At 40.3% G+C, this 15527-nt stretch overlaps 1 protein-coding gene and 1 non-coding gene across 2 annotated transcripts in view; one reads left to right on the top strand and one right to left on the bottom strand.

Moving 5' to 3' along the window:
• LOC120959657 (uncharacterized) overlaps positions 1-15527 on the top strand; it is a 117232-nt gene that overhangs the window by 2519 nt on the left and 99186 nt on the right. Inside the window, exons 2-3 of the mRNA XM_040383244.2 lie at positions 1296-1493; positions 1810-1963. Coding sequence (XP_040239178.2) covers positions 1296-1493; positions 1810-1963 — 352 coding nt within the window. The remainder of the gene's footprint in view (positions 1-1295; positions 1494-1809; positions 1964-15527) is intronic.
• Trnaa-agc (transfer RNA alanine (anticodon AGC)) lies at positions 12485-12557 on the bottom strand. Its single transcript has one exon. It is a non-coding gene; the product is annotated as a tRNA-Ala (tRNA).

Below are 15527 nucleotides of genomic sequence, written 5' to 3'. Positions count from 1 at the left end.
ATGTTTTATTGCTATCAACATATGTTGATGCTTGTGGATGCTCATCTTAAGTACAGCAAATCATTGTTCATTAATATTTACAAATTCTTCAATTCATCTTAATGACTTATAATCTGGCAGAACATCTACACCATATCCATAATTCTGAGTTCTCTCGCAACATAGATTAATCTAAATATCCTGAAATATGAAACTTTTGTCTGTTTCTGAATTTTCTTCTTCATTGGCACAACACAACCGTCGTCGGCCAATGCCTGCCGCCTCTGTACCACTAATGGGTTTGGCTTTTAGTGCCTACATACTACCATAGCAGGATAATGTGTTTGGGGACACGATCCATTCGGGGCTTGAACCCATTACGAGTATGTTTTAAGTCTTACTAATGGACGATTGTACCACGAGATCGGCCCTGAAATTTTGGGGTCTCTAAACTATGATAAGCGAACCCAATGCGGCCTTGAGAGCCTTGAATGTGATCCGCAATAACTTTGTAAAGGTGAAAATAAATATTTCGCTATTAAGTCAACATTTTAATATAACATTGACATTCATCCGGTTAAATCCAAAGATCATCCATTTGGAGACCCCTGTCCTAAACAGTGAACATCAAATTGTCACATTAGTGCCCATTCATACCGGATCTCTTGAAGTTTCTAAGGCCTGGGTTGGTTGTATGGCTCTTGATCTCGATATGTCTCGTTTTAACGCTGTATTTTCTTGAAATGGACACAAATGGATTTCTATAAAAGTTCTATTGATATGATATTTATCATGTATAGAACACGTGTGAGTGCTCAATAGTATTATAGGCATGGAAAAAAGTTCTTAGAGGCCTTAGTGTGACCAGAACATGCTAGGATGATGCCACTTAACCCGAGGTTAGACTAAATTGATCAATGCTTGATACCAATCACATTATGGTCTATGCCTTGCAGGCTGGTGTGTTCTTCAAGGCTGACTGTCATTGTGTAGTATGGGAATGTCCAAGAATAAGGATTTATTTCTGTCCTCGTATTTCAACATAACTTGTGCTCTCTAGGGGAAATGGAAGGACTTAGTTCAGTTTAAGTATATAGGTAAACTGGAGATGATTTCCGATCGTTGCTGATCATAAGATCTTAAGCATAGTATAGTTCCTTTTCGAATGTCATTATGTGGAATTTTGCTTCCAGAAAGACTCATAATTGTCATGTAATTTTTTACCTCTAAAGCCCATTTTAATGTAGCAAACAATGGTGCAATAAAAATCACAAATCAAAATGATTGCATTCCAACAATCGTCTCTCCATTTACAGCGCATCGCAAAGTGGCCACGGATCGGGAGGCCACCACAAAGGACATTCATCGGGCGGCCGGCGGAGCAACAGCCAATCGGTCACCATCGCGCAACAGTCCAACGAACAATCGCTCAGACAACGAGCCGTGGCACGGTTGAAGATGTTCAACTTCAACCTCAACTGGGACCTGCACATGACGCAGTGCAAACCGTGCGGGTAAGAGATTTCGCTTTTCGCGTGATGTTTGTCTGTCCCGAAAAATAAACCCCGAATAGTATCTTCCCGACCAACCACAACAGGCGGGAAAGGATATTTGCGGCTCCTACTCCCATTCCCGGATGGGTGTCTGTTTCTAGCGCTTTGCTGCTAGCCACGGGGCTGCAATTTCCTTAATAGGTTGACCTACTTTTTTCCATCCCGACGCCTTTCGTGTTTCCTCTGAGTAAGCTTTTGTGTGTGTGTGTTTTTTTCTATTTTCTTATGCACTCGTTTTTCGCTGCTTCTGCCCGTTCTCGGTGCTCGCGTTCTTCAGGCCTAAGAGCAGCGGCAACATTATCACTCGCAGGCTGTGCCGCAATCGGCGCGGCGAGGACAACGAACTCTACCGCTCGAACAGCTTCAAGTTCGAGCGGTTCGAACGCAAGGACCCGATGGAAGCGGGCGCCAGGACAATGCTGCGGAAACAGGTATGTTTGTTGTTGTTGTTGTTGTTGTTCAAAGTGCAGTCTGCTTTATTTATTGTTGCATGGGCGCAAAGGTTTTCGAATTTCACCTCTCTAAGGACACCCCGCCGTCCGTAGAGTTGGAACGAAAGTACTTTGCAAATAGTTGGAATTTGTTTGGATAGGCTGCTGGTGGGAAAGTTTCGGAGTGTTTGATGTATTTATTATACAAATTACTTCATGCTAGGACAGGTCAGGAGGTCGTTTCTAAAAATATTTTTTAAATAACTTCATCGCACCATTGTTTAATTTAACAATCAATTTGTCTGCAACACTTCTTTTATTGATAATTCAAAGTTATATTCAGCTCTTGTTATATATTAACTCTATGAAGTATTTTTGTCAAATTCCGTTACAAGATTTACCATACAGCGATGGCAGTTTATTGAACTACAGAATGATGATTAAATGTTTATTTAATTGATCAGGTTTTGTTGAAATCTTCTGAACTCTAATTCACATACAAGTTAATTCAGAATATCAGATATTTGAATAGTTAGAGGGAAGTATCCCAGGTAAAATAAACTGTCAGAATGACTTTCATTTGAATAGTTAAATGGTGTTTTTACAACATCAGCAAATATTTTAGCCCTACAGACTGATACTTACAACAGTTATTGAAGAATTTTCGCGGAAGTGGTCTTCGATCTACTACTCCAATGTACTGATTTATTTTGAAATAGCAGTACGAATAACAACAAACTCAAGCAACTCAATCTGGGTACGAAGTGAAAGAAGCAGATAAAAGGCTTTCTTGGATATCAGGTCAAATTAAGACAACTCTTTTAATGCTGAAAAATATTAGAATATTTAAGAAACATACTATTAAAGACAAAATTTAAATTTAGTGTAGCCCTTCCAGTGCTCTGCGAACGTGCTCCGATAGCGTACAAGTATTGCGAATTGCATACAAACAGGGGAAGCACATAGCGCCATCTACATGTCAAAATATAAACTGCAGATATTTCCCGTATTGGCGGTTTGATTCAAATGTGGCACATTTTAATGTACACGTAGCGTTTGTTTGCTTCGGAATGAGGCCGAAAAGTATAAAACGTTAAACAAATACCACATATACAAATTATTGAATTTCTTCATCAACGATATACATATAAATGCTTATCGCTGAATTCTTTTTTATAGTGTTTTGTGTATGTAAAAGATAAATTCATATTTTTAGTTTTTGAATCCAATACGTTCTTCAAACTAGTTTTTTGTCTACAATTTTAGATAAATTATCCTCCAATGCATAAGCATAAGTTTTCATTTTCCATACAAGAATGGGTTTCTTTTGATTGACTGTTAGGACACTGGGTAGAAATGAGATAATCTGGGTATTGGAGAGAACAAACCTTTCTATGCTACTGGTAAAACAATTGATTGATTTATTTCAATGTTTTTATGGAATGTATGAGAAATGTGCAGCAATCTTTTACGTCAATCCAATAAAATTCGTTTAAAAATAATTAATGTCGCAGCTTGGAAACATCCAGGTAATAAGATATTACCTTCCTGCTTACTAGGTCAAAGTTTGCACCACATCGCGCTTTATTTCGTTACACAGATGTTGTCAGGAGGGATAAAAACGCTGTATAAAGGACGGATGATCAAATTAGACAAGACTGAATGCATCACTTGTCCGTGCTCGCTATTGTGTTTACAATTCCCTGAGGACTCCGTCTCTCGCGCTTAGCATCTAGCTTTTAGGCCTGTGCAAAATTCCCTCAACGAAAGCTCAATCCAGAGGCTGGCATGGGGTGACCATATTTTAATATGGCAAAGTGGTGCGCTGTCTTACTCCATTTTTTTCATTCGTTTGTTGATAAATGGCAACACGGTTGTCTTCCAACACGACGCCGTACACTCTCGGCATGACTTGTGGGAAAGCATCGCCCGCTTTTGCCACTAGCACCGATGCTCGATGTTATTTATATCATTTCGGCAGTAGTTGTTGCTGGCAAACACTTTACGGGACGAGGTGATATGATGTGTACACACCGGGGCACGCGGTAGAAAAGCTTTTCATTTACGAGAATAAACTTCGACACACATAGACACAATCGCTTATCGTTGGAGTAGAATATTTTTTCCTCCTTGCGTTTTTCCATGGTTGCGCTTGGGCGTCACAAGAGAAGAAAGGTGAAACAAGAAGGTAGAAGGCAACTACCACTATTTCGCACCGAACATTCTTTTCGTGCACCTAGCTTCTTTTCCCTCGCCTTTGGTGTTTGCCGTTGAAACATTGCAGGAAACTCATTTTCCTTCTTCTTTGAAAGCGTAGTAGCGCGGAAAAACGAACGGAAAAGTTATTTGGCCCCAGCAACCGTTCAGCTTCTCTCTCTCTCTCTCTATCTTTGGTTTGTGTTTGTCTTTTGGCGAAAAGAGCCGTACATTCAAAGGAAGCGTAATTTTTGGGGTTTCCAAGATGTGAGAGTGAAAAAAAGAAAAATCCTCCAACATTATTCCCTAGTTAGGAGAAGGAGAAGCACAAGCAAAACACAAACACCAGAGAGGAAAAAACTGTTCGGAAATGTGCAAAACGAAACAAAAGAATATTAGTCGATGCATTATTAATGTCTCTCCATAGCGTTTTCGCGCCCACATCACGAAAATAGTGATTGCGTCGGCAAACCGACGCTACTATTCTTCCGCTGGTTGCTGGTGTTCAGATATCGGGTTTGATCTTGTGCCGTTTGCTGTCGTAGTGATGTCCCTTTGGTGAGTTTCCGGCTTTTCACATCCTGGCTGTGAAAGTGGGACTGCGAACTTGGCTGGCTGGTTTGCGCGTGGCGGTTTTGTTCGAGTATCTCTCGAGTATTTACATTATTTATAGAACAATAAGCTTCAGACAACTTGAGAAGAATAAAGTGTACAGAGAGAGGGCCTAGAACGATATTTTTGAACGAGTTCGCTCGTGCTGCAGTTGGTGAAAAGAACGCTGAAAGTGTGTTTGCTGAAGTATATAGTGTCCTGTTTTCTGCGTTTGCCCGTTACTGGTGCAAAGAAAAATGCATCGAAAGAGGAAAGCTTTTCAATCGGTCGAAAGGTCGCACCCAACAGGCTCTGGGTGTCAATGGAAGCAATGGAGTGTTTTGTGTAGTGCGATTGTTTCTTTCACTGGCGAGTGTGCACTGTAGTGATTTTACTGAGCTCTTGAAAACCTGTGTCTTCATCGTTTCGTTAAGTGTAATAGACAAAAAGGGATTCATTTAAAGTGTTACGTGAACGTTGTATAAAGTTTGTTGGACATTGCAACCATCATTGTATGGATGTATACAATAATGTCTTGGTGGGAATTAGTTGTGAAACAAAATCTTTCTGTTGGAGAAGTAGTAGAAACTCCCAAAGAAAATAAAAATATTAAAAAATGTTATATTTGTATGGGGAAATTGCGCTACAATACATTTGCATTAAATACAAATCAAGTTGAATATAATTTTGAGAATGATTGTAAATGCACCATCAGACATGAGGAATTGTTTGAGGAATTCTACACTATGGCTGTAGATGAGGAAGCCTGCTGTACAAGAGTTGGTTAGTTATAATTAGTTATAATTTTAAAAAGCCATACTGAGGCTATATAGCAATCCATTTCAAAATCTTACGTGTCAAGCCTCAAGGTAGTCACACATATGGACGTTGCAAAGTGCTGTGTACTGTATCTCGTGGAAAATACAGTGAAATATCTCTAAGATGAAGTATCTTCAAGATGAATTGTTTCTTTATGATGAACATTTTGACTCGGCATATTCCATACATTTTACGTCTCTGCAAGATGAATCTCTCCCTAAGGCGAAAACTCTTCACGCTGCATATGCGATTTGGCAGCTGAAATTATCTCAGATGAGTTTTTGGGCTGCCATTCACAAAACATGTTCGAAGGATACCATGCTTTTCCCGTGGATGTTTAGATACTTCATGGCAACATCTATGTTACTTTTCCTAAACATAAATATCTCTCTAAGCTGACGGTCCCTTGAAGATTCGCCTTAGAGAGATTTAACTGTATACTAACTGTATACTAACTATTTGGGGCCGTCCATAAATTACGTAACGCTGAAATTGGGATTTTTCGACCCCCTCCCCCCCTATCGTAACAAAACGTAACGTTGGAGGAGACCCCCCTTCCAAAATTACGTAACGCATGATCGAACACCCCCCCCTTAATTTGGTTTTGCATCAACAAATACAAAAAATATGGGTTTATATTTTTTTATTTGATTGCTTTTATAAAGTATGCAGAGTTGTTTTAATTAATGTTTAATTAAAATTAATGTTTAATTAATGAAAGGAAAGTTAGATAAAAAATTTATAATTAAAGAAACGCATAATATATATGTTGAGCATTTTTAGACATCTTGCCAGATTGGCTTCAATTGTTCAGTAATGTTTATGATGGGAACACTATCTGTTTCGATTACATTGGCATCTTCTTCATTCCATATGGCATCTTCATTATGTATGTGTATTACTTCTTTAAACCTATCATCATTCTTTTGTTCTGAAGTAAGGTTTTTTCCCTTCTCCTTGGCTAGCATGCATTCTCAAATGCTCGTTTAGCAAAACATGTGATGCAAAATATATTTCACATTTTTTACAAATTCGGTTTTGTATAATCTTTTGGACAGAAGGGCAATATAAATCGTATGGCTGCTCCCTAAACGAAAGCAGCGATTTTGGAAGTATTTTAGCAATGCTTATGGAATTTCGAAGAAAAAGTGAAACATATGACCCGCTGTCAAATAAATTGGGGTTAACAGCTTTTAGTCCATCATCTGTTTGTTCGATGCGAATCGGTGCAGAAAAGAATTGCTCCGGCATTACATTAAAATAGCTACTTCTAGGTTCACTGCAGCAGTGTCGAGTACGCCAACGGTTCCACACGCTGGTCATCCTGCAGGGAATCCTCTCTTCTACTCTTCGATGGCCTCGCTGCTGGGCTCAGGATCGTCGGCGTCTCACTTTTGTGGACTCCTCCACGTCTCGGTGTCGATCCTGCCAATAGGTCGCTATCGGCTCGATGCGCCTGCTGGTCACCACAGCTTTGAGTATATTCACCCTCCATGGCACTTCTCACACTCTAACTTGCACCAAATTTTTAATTTGTTACGGATGTAACAAGAGTAGCGAAACTGCTAAACAAAAAACAGATCTTTGAACACCTTTTTGAAGGGAGGGTTAAAAATTTGCTGCGCTTTATTTGCCTGTTTCTTCGCTACTACCGCTTAATCATTCCCTGTCTCGTAACGTTACGAATTCCCTTTCTCGGTCATCCGGGTGGTCCGGATGATCCAGGCAACCGAATTATCCAACTAATCCTGATTGACAGCACCGCACGACTGTTGTTTACCAACAATAATATACAGGTCGATGCGTTTAGCGTAGAATGACATGTAACTGTTTGAATTTTGTTGACGGTAAGATTGAAAACTACAGTCTTTACCTGAGATACACCGCTCTTAAACCAGTATTACACGGTGGATTTTTTCATGGCAATTTCCTGTCAAACCCCTTTTTTGGTATTTTATAAATGTCAAGTTCGTATTCCCTATCAAAAGATATAAAGAAATAAAAGTGCAAAACTTACCCAGGTGGGCGATCATTTGTCAGTGACCAGTGATAGGATTGTATTACGTTACGTAACAGAATGTGAACCCCCCCCCCCCCCTCTCCCCTATGTAACAAACCGTAACGCTACAGGGAACCCCCTCCCCCCCCTTTGAGCGTTACGTAATTTATGGACGCCCCCTTTATTAATAAATTGAAATTTTCGATTCCATTCAATTCAAATCAACATCGGGAAAGTAAATTCCGTATTTTGGATCGAGCGATAACTGAATGGTTATTATAGAGGAGTATAGAAATAGCTCCAAACTACTTTGCTGCAACACTAAAGAACAATGCAGGCGGTCCCCGAGATACACAGTTAATGGGGACCGAAAACGGCCGCAAAATACCGCGTGTCTCGAATGTCCGCGTAAGTCAAATCTCGTGATTTCCAGCCAAAATATCACTTATCTTCGTGTAATTTTGCAAGTAGGGGCGATCTTAACCGCCAAATTAATTATTTGATATGATTCTGACTGAACTAAACAGTTTTAAACCTTTTGAAATAGTTTTTAACATTCGATCAATAGGGAAATTATTAGCCATTTGACAATGGATGTGTCAAATCAGTACAATTTGCTCAAAGAACTGTCAAATTTAGACAACCTCGTATCTCCGAATCCGCGTATAAGAGGTACCGTGTATCTCGAGGACCACCTGTATTCTACGAGCTCCAAGATTTATTAAAGATTCTTTCCGCTTCCGATACCATCTATGAGTCTATTGACATCAGATGCAATGAGATGTGATTAAATGTTTCTAACAGATCTTATCATCTCATATAGAGTGAGAAGATCATATTATTAAGAAGGGAATTTACAAGAGAATCTCACTTTGCAACCTTACCTTGAACATGCGTTTGCTTGCTGCCTAGAATATCTGAAAACTATGCAGAAGCTGTCATAAACACACAAGTCTAAAAAAAGCAGAGATGTTGTAAATAATCAGGTACAATATCTTCATTGATAAAATCAGCCTCTCATCTAGGTTCGGTCCAGGTTCGAGCTAATGCGGACCTTGTGAAAGTCGGTTAGTCTGTCCATGGGATCATTGAGCCTACCCAAAAGCCTTCGGAAAATAGTTGTCCATATTTTATTACTGATTCGTACATAAACTAACAACTATCCTTTTTCTGTACGACTGCCTGTTTGTTATTTTAGCTCCCTGTATGTCAAAAATGAAATATTCATCCATAACGTTCCGTACACAGTTTATCTGTTCAATTTCCAACGGCCACAATTCATTTACAAAATAAACTGTCAGCCAATGATTTAATTGGTCTGCCGTTTTTTCTCTGTTTCTCTCTGTCTGTTTCTGTCTATTCTGCTGCTAATTGTTCAGGTAGATCTGTTTTAGCGGAAACCATGTCGCACGACTGACACGTCGGAAAATATTACAACTGCATCCAGTTTTTAATTTCATTTGATGCTTATACACAGGTAAAAAAAAACAGGAAAACCTTTAGCTAAACTGTTATGGAACAAAGCGGCTGCTCTGCCCTGAAAAAAAAACAGCCTCTCCCTGGTTGGTCACGGAAGTTAAAAAGTGAAAAACCTCACGTTGCACGGGTAATAGCACCGGACGACCATTTAATATTCAAAACCAAACAACCGTCCCGAAACCTGGGGGGTTCTTCCCTTCTTTGTGGCCGGAGTCTGGGTGGGATGGGTAGTCGATACGGTGCTGGCCGGGTCCCGTTTAACCGGCGGATAGGTTCGACAGCATCAAAACATCAAATATTCGCCTGCATAATAATTTTATTTATTTTATTTATGCTCTCAATACACAACTGGCCTTCCCTCGACCGACCAACTCAACCAGTTGGGTGTGCGTGTGGTGTGTGGTTGCCCTCCGGGGTGTTAGCTGGTGGGTGCCTTTTGCTCTTTTACTTTTTGGGTGTCGTTTCTTTGCAACGATTGCTGGGATGGGCTTTTCCAGGGGGGGGGGGGGAGCACTGGATGTGCGAGGGATGAAATATGGAAATGTTTCATGTGTCACTTCCATTCAACGTCATACTGATGCCTAGTGGTCTGAGGACTCGGCTGAGGGTAGAGACAGCACTCTGGGCCAAAAGATGCATGCGACAACAAGGACGCCATTTGCCGATTTGCCTTTCCGGTGTCTTCCTCTCCACTCCCTTTTGGACACATCGACATCGTACAGAAATTATGTGTTGGAAAATGCTCCAACATGTGCAGAAGCGCCATGTGGTTTGTGGTTTTTTTTCCATTCTTTTCTTGGGGAGAATGGGATCATCATCGAGTGGGGAGTTAGGCAAAACCCGATTGTCGCAACACACACACACAGACTGGTCGAAGATGAAGTGTGAAGCAGTGCAACCGCTGGTAGGATAAGGATTCCTAGAGAAGTATTTAGAATTTCAAAGGGATGGGTCTTTTTGTTGGAGTTTTTGGCCATTAGAGAAGAGATGGCCAGATAAATAAGAGCATCATTTGAGTATCTGATTGGTAATGGGATGCTTAGAAAAATGTTTTAAGCTTTGTAGGTCCTCTATGTCATTCAGTCAGGAACTGGGAAACCTTCTCTTGTGTTGAAAGTTTTAAAGTCACCGAGTATACAAACATACCCTCAGGGACACGAGGATGTTTTTCATCCTGCAACCAATGTGTTTTTCTCGCACTTCAAGCTGCAAACGATGCAGTAAGACACGCCGTTAGACTCGCATTTGGAATGCGAGTGGTGCAACAGATACGTATTTGTACGCGAAAACGTTATCCTCCTCCCGGCCCGTGGTGAGATGAACCGACGCTTTGGGACTACCGCAGCAGCCGCCGCGTGCTGTGCTGCTGTGGATTGGTTGGCTTGAGCTCTGCAGTAAATAAACTTCTGCGCCGTGCAAAATCCCTGGCCGAACAACAGGCCGTACAGGCTCTTCGAGTGTGCGATGGATGATGCTGCCGTGTTAAACCACATACACACACCACACCGGGAGACACGATGGGCAACAATTTATCCATCCCATGTCGCGGGAATTGGATTGCACCGAAGCCGCCGGCTCACGACTGGTAGCAGAGAGTAGCTTGCCGCGCTTTGGTGAAGTTATTTCTGGCGGGCAACGTATGATCTACCCGTTGACAGTTTGCTGCAGTTTCGGCGGTTAGAACAGGGGAAGAAATGGAAGCAAAAAGAACAAGAAAAACAATCGAGAAACAGGATTTTTATAAAGCTTTACCGTCGCTCGTTTGGTCGCTCACAGTACGTGGCCACTCTCGCACGGTACGCGTCTAAACTGTATGAAAGCGTGAGGCGAACAGGGCAAGCACGATGTGCAACCGCCGTTGCTCTGCGTACGTGCGTGCTCTGCGTACGTGTGCGTAATTTATGCTCGGCGAATCGTTTACGTATTGTGATTAGCATTCTTTCTTTTTTCTGTTGTTTGCACCAAAAGGACCACGATATTCATTCCGTCTGAACTAGACAGACGTTTTATTGCCTTTTTGTGTTTTTTTTTTTCTGGACGTACTGTTGTCAGTACTGGAGAAATAAAATATGAATCACTGTTAGTCTAAAACGTTCGTCAACAGAAGCAATGTGAAAGTTTTTCTATGGTTAGTTTTATTGATTAAATTAATTTAATGCGTTAGCATGATCCTGCATTGTATTTTATGGAAAAGTTCGTACATGTAATGAATCTCAACCTATTTCAACATTATTTGTGTTACTACTCTAAACCACATGCAGTTTTAAACAGTGATAATTGCCATCTTAAGACAATATCTTTGAGTATATCTTTGATTTGAAAAGTGTTGTTAATTATGGATAGTTCCCGAGATACACAGTACCTCTTATACGCGGATTTCTAAATTTGACAGTTCTTTGAGCAATTTGTACTGATTTGACTCATCAATTGTAAAATGCCAAATAATTTCCGTATTGATCGAATGTTAAAAACCATTTCAAAAGATTTAAAACTATTATATTTAGTAAGAATCATATCAAATAATTAGTTAAGTTGCTAAAACCATCCCCTACTTGCAAAATTACACGAAGATAAGTGATATTTTGACTGGAAATCACGAGATTCGACTTACGCGGAAATTCGAGATACGCGGTATTTTGTGGCTGTTTTCGGTCCCCATTAATCGTGTATCTCGGGGACCCGTAATCACAGGGTTTTTCAGGGGTTCTCATAAGTAAGGGACAACTTTTTTGACTCTTTTTTTGGAAATTACCTTATACGATTGGAATTAAAAACCCCATAGCATCCTTTTTAAACAAATCAAATAGGAATTATCAAGGAACTTGTTCAAAACGTGTGCCATAGAGTCCAAATCCCAACATACAGGCGGTCCCCGAGAAACACGGTTAATGGGGACCAAAAACGGCCGCAAAATACCGCGTATCTCAAATTTCCGCGTAAGTCGAATCTCTTGATTTCCAGCTAAAATATCACTAATTTTCGTGTAATTTTGCAAGTAGGGGGTGATCTTAGCCGCCAAATTAATTATTTGATATTCGATATAATTTATAATTCTTACTGAACTTAACAGTTTTAAACCTTTTGAAATAGTTTTTAACATTCCATCGAAACGGAAATTATTTGGCAATTTACAATTGATGTGTCAAATCAGTACAATTTGTTCAAAGAACTGTCAAATTTAGAAAACCGCGTATCTCCGAATCCGCGTATAAGAGGTACCGTGTATCTCGGGAACCGCCTGTATAAGCCTACTTCTTATAAGAAAGAGTCAGTCATGGAAAACGTCCCACAACCACGAGAACCCTGTATTTCCCCCCTCCTTAAAACAATTAATATCTATTTTGGTTGCATTTCGTTGTTCATCAGCAAAAACACGTAACATGAACGAAAGCCTTTGATAAGAGAAAAAGGTTTTAAATGATAAAAGTATTCCTCTCTGGAGATGCCGGGTATCGATCCCGGTACCTCTCACATGCTAAGCGAGCGCTCTACCATCTGAGCTACACCCCCGTGGTTGCACAAATGGAGTCTATTTAGCATTTTATTCGTTGTTTCGGTATAGTGAAAGTGTGAAATGATCCGTACAGTGATGTGAAGTGTTAAAACGACTGCTACAGCTGAGTAAAATGAAACATCATTTAAAAAAAAAACTGAAAACATTTCAATCTCAACTAAATAAGTGCAAAATGGTTCTCGTTAGAGAGTTCCAGCGCGTATAAACCTATAAAAGAACATTATTTTGCAGCATGATCAATCAATCAAATCGATAATGAATCAATAACAGTTCGTTGCAAGTAACGTGCATTATTAGCGCTCGTGCTCTCGTGCAAATTGTGCCTTCAATCGCAATCGCAATCGTCAGCTTCTACGCCGACGGCGTTTCCTGAATTGTAGCGCTTCCTCATTCAAGGTGATAAAGTTGGCAGCCGAACGCATCAACGGGAAAATGTGAAGCAAAGAGACGAAAACATAAAACGTGGTAAAAAAAAATGAGCAAGAACTGGAATTGTGAACACTCCCTTCTCCCGTTCCGGTTTGTTATTGGCTCTGACGATTGGCTTTGGCATTTCGGTGGGTCCTAATCAGCAACGTGTTGGGCGCGGCAAAGACGGACGGTTCGTGCAATAGGATTAAGACTCCGATTTTTATTGAAAATTTACATTTTTATGAGATTTTTTGACGCTGCCTTTTTTTTCTATTTGTTGCGGCTGGCTGTTTCCCTTCCAGGTTACTGCAGTCATTCTTGGTTTGTGTGATTGTACTTGAATTGTCCTAGCAAATAGGTTCTCTGGTTGGGTTTCTTGGAGCACAAAATGTTACTCCCACTTTGGTGACGAGTTTGGCAGAGTGAATGTTAATTTTCTCGCTGTTTGCCATAGATCGCGGGTTTTCTATATTTACTTAGGGCGGTTTGTCTCTTTTAATTTGACCGTAGAAATGGTCACCAAACGAAGAAAAAAGCAAGCGATCCGAATCAATTTGACAAGACGTGCAAATTTGACATGCTTCAAAGTAAAATAAAAAGAAAGTAAGCGAAAGGATCGCTTTCGGAATATCGGCACAAGGGGTTTGATTGAAATTAAGCGAACTTTTATCCGTCGAACCGTTTGATTGGAAAATAGGGTTGACAGTTTGGAATGGGAAGTTCAATCCTTTGTCTGGACGATTTATTGGTTCAGCAAACAGTAAGATTATGGCAAGAGAGAGGCAGGGCATGTAGTAGTATTGGCGTATTGTTTCGAAGTTTTAGCATGGGTTCAGTTATAATTAAATACAATAGCTTATGTAAAGGCAACCCATCAAATCTGTATAGAGTAATGTCTAAGGTTGACCCCAAAATTTCCAAAATAGATTGAAACTCTATTGTTTTTTAATACCAGATTGAAATTTCTACTGTTTGAATTAGTTAAATAATCGTATTAATCTAATATTTGCATTAAAAATCGAATCAAATTTTACATCAAATAATGAATTTTCAAACCAGCCACCTACTCATACCACAGCTAAATTAAACTGAAAGTGTACGAACGTTTCCCTACCTTCTGCTGATGCCTCGCTATTACACAAACACTCTCGACTGGATTTATTCATTACTGCTCCCGCGAACCAGGGGCCGAGTGAGTTATACGATTTCATTCCGTTTAATTAACGCTCCACGGGTGGCATACGAATGCCACCCAATGGGGGATGTCAATGGCCGAACGGTCGCGAAACACATGTGACACAGACACACACCGTGGTGGAGCTCCAGTATTCTTGACACGAACCGTTTCGCTGTCCGGAGGTGCTGGTGGAAAATCTGCACCTGTTTTTCCACCTCACGGACGTGTTTTTTCGGGCGCGGATGATGCCGCGCTTAGTCTGGTATGCGCTCCCCCCGCCAATCGTCTATGTTGCCGATCTTATCGGGAGCAGGATCGGTCCCGTTGATACGGAAATTTAGATGTTTGTTTGTTATAGAAAAATACTCTAAGCTGAATAAGCTGGCAAAGGACCACCGTTGGGGGATGCATGAATGCTACTTGAGTGCGCGCGTTGTACATCGTCCGCCCAGGAGCTCATTGCATATTCATGTCGAGTATTGCAGGCAAACTGCACAATGGGTGAAAATCCAAACACTCAAACCCAGTGAGACAGACGGGACGGGATGAACGGGAAGTTGTCGTGGCCGGCCAGTGTTAGCGAATGTTTAGATGAACGATCGGTTGAATGATACGTTTGCAACGAGAGCCGTTCGGTATTATTGCACACTTAAGCGATATTTTATGGTGCAATTTTCGTTCTGGGGTTTTTTCCTGGTTGCCCAGGTTTCTTTGAGCCCCGGGTGAGGGTAGAATAGATCATCGGCGAAAGTCACCTGAAGCAAAAACAATCCCCCGGACATGTAGGGGGTGTAGTGTAAGACTGCCGCATTGTCTGCATATTAATTTGTACGGTATTGTGTTAAGAAATTTGTAGCATTTTTTTAGTCTGGCGAAAGTTTTTGAAGATTTGCAGCGTATTTTTTTATTTGAGAAGATATTTTTGAAATACACGAGTCTGGATGGAGATGCAACATTGTGATTATAAGAAAAAAAGGATCATAAATTAAATTAAAGACACGTAGTGGGGAACGGGAAAACTGCTTGTACACAGAATTCTAAAGGGCGAAGATTGTTGCAAATTGTCAGTATTTTTTTGTAAGCAAAGTGGAGAGATCTATCACAGTGGAAATTTTGTAACGATTTGTTCGCTTCTTGTATAAATTAAAACAAGACAAGCGAAGGTAATTTGATGTTACTTCATTATTCATATCGCTTCAAGCACAACTAGAACAATACATCAAACTTTTTCATGGTTCTTTATTGTTTTTTCTTCTTTTAAGTTAATCGATCAAATTTGGTAAAAAATAAAACTCAAATGAATCTTCCTGCTGCATACATAGACCTTCTGCATTATAACGCCAGAAGTTATTCAATTTTATTTACAAAAAACCTTTTA

Source organism: Anopheles coluzzii, chromosome 3 (assembly GCF_943734685.1).
Source record: "Anopheles coluzzii chromosome 3, AcolN3, whole genome shotgun sequence".
Lineage (NCBI taxonomy): Eukaryota > Metazoa > Arthropoda > Insecta > Diptera > Culicidae > Anopheles > Anopheles coluzzii.
This window is presented reverse-complemented; position numbering and strand designations above follow the sequence as displayed.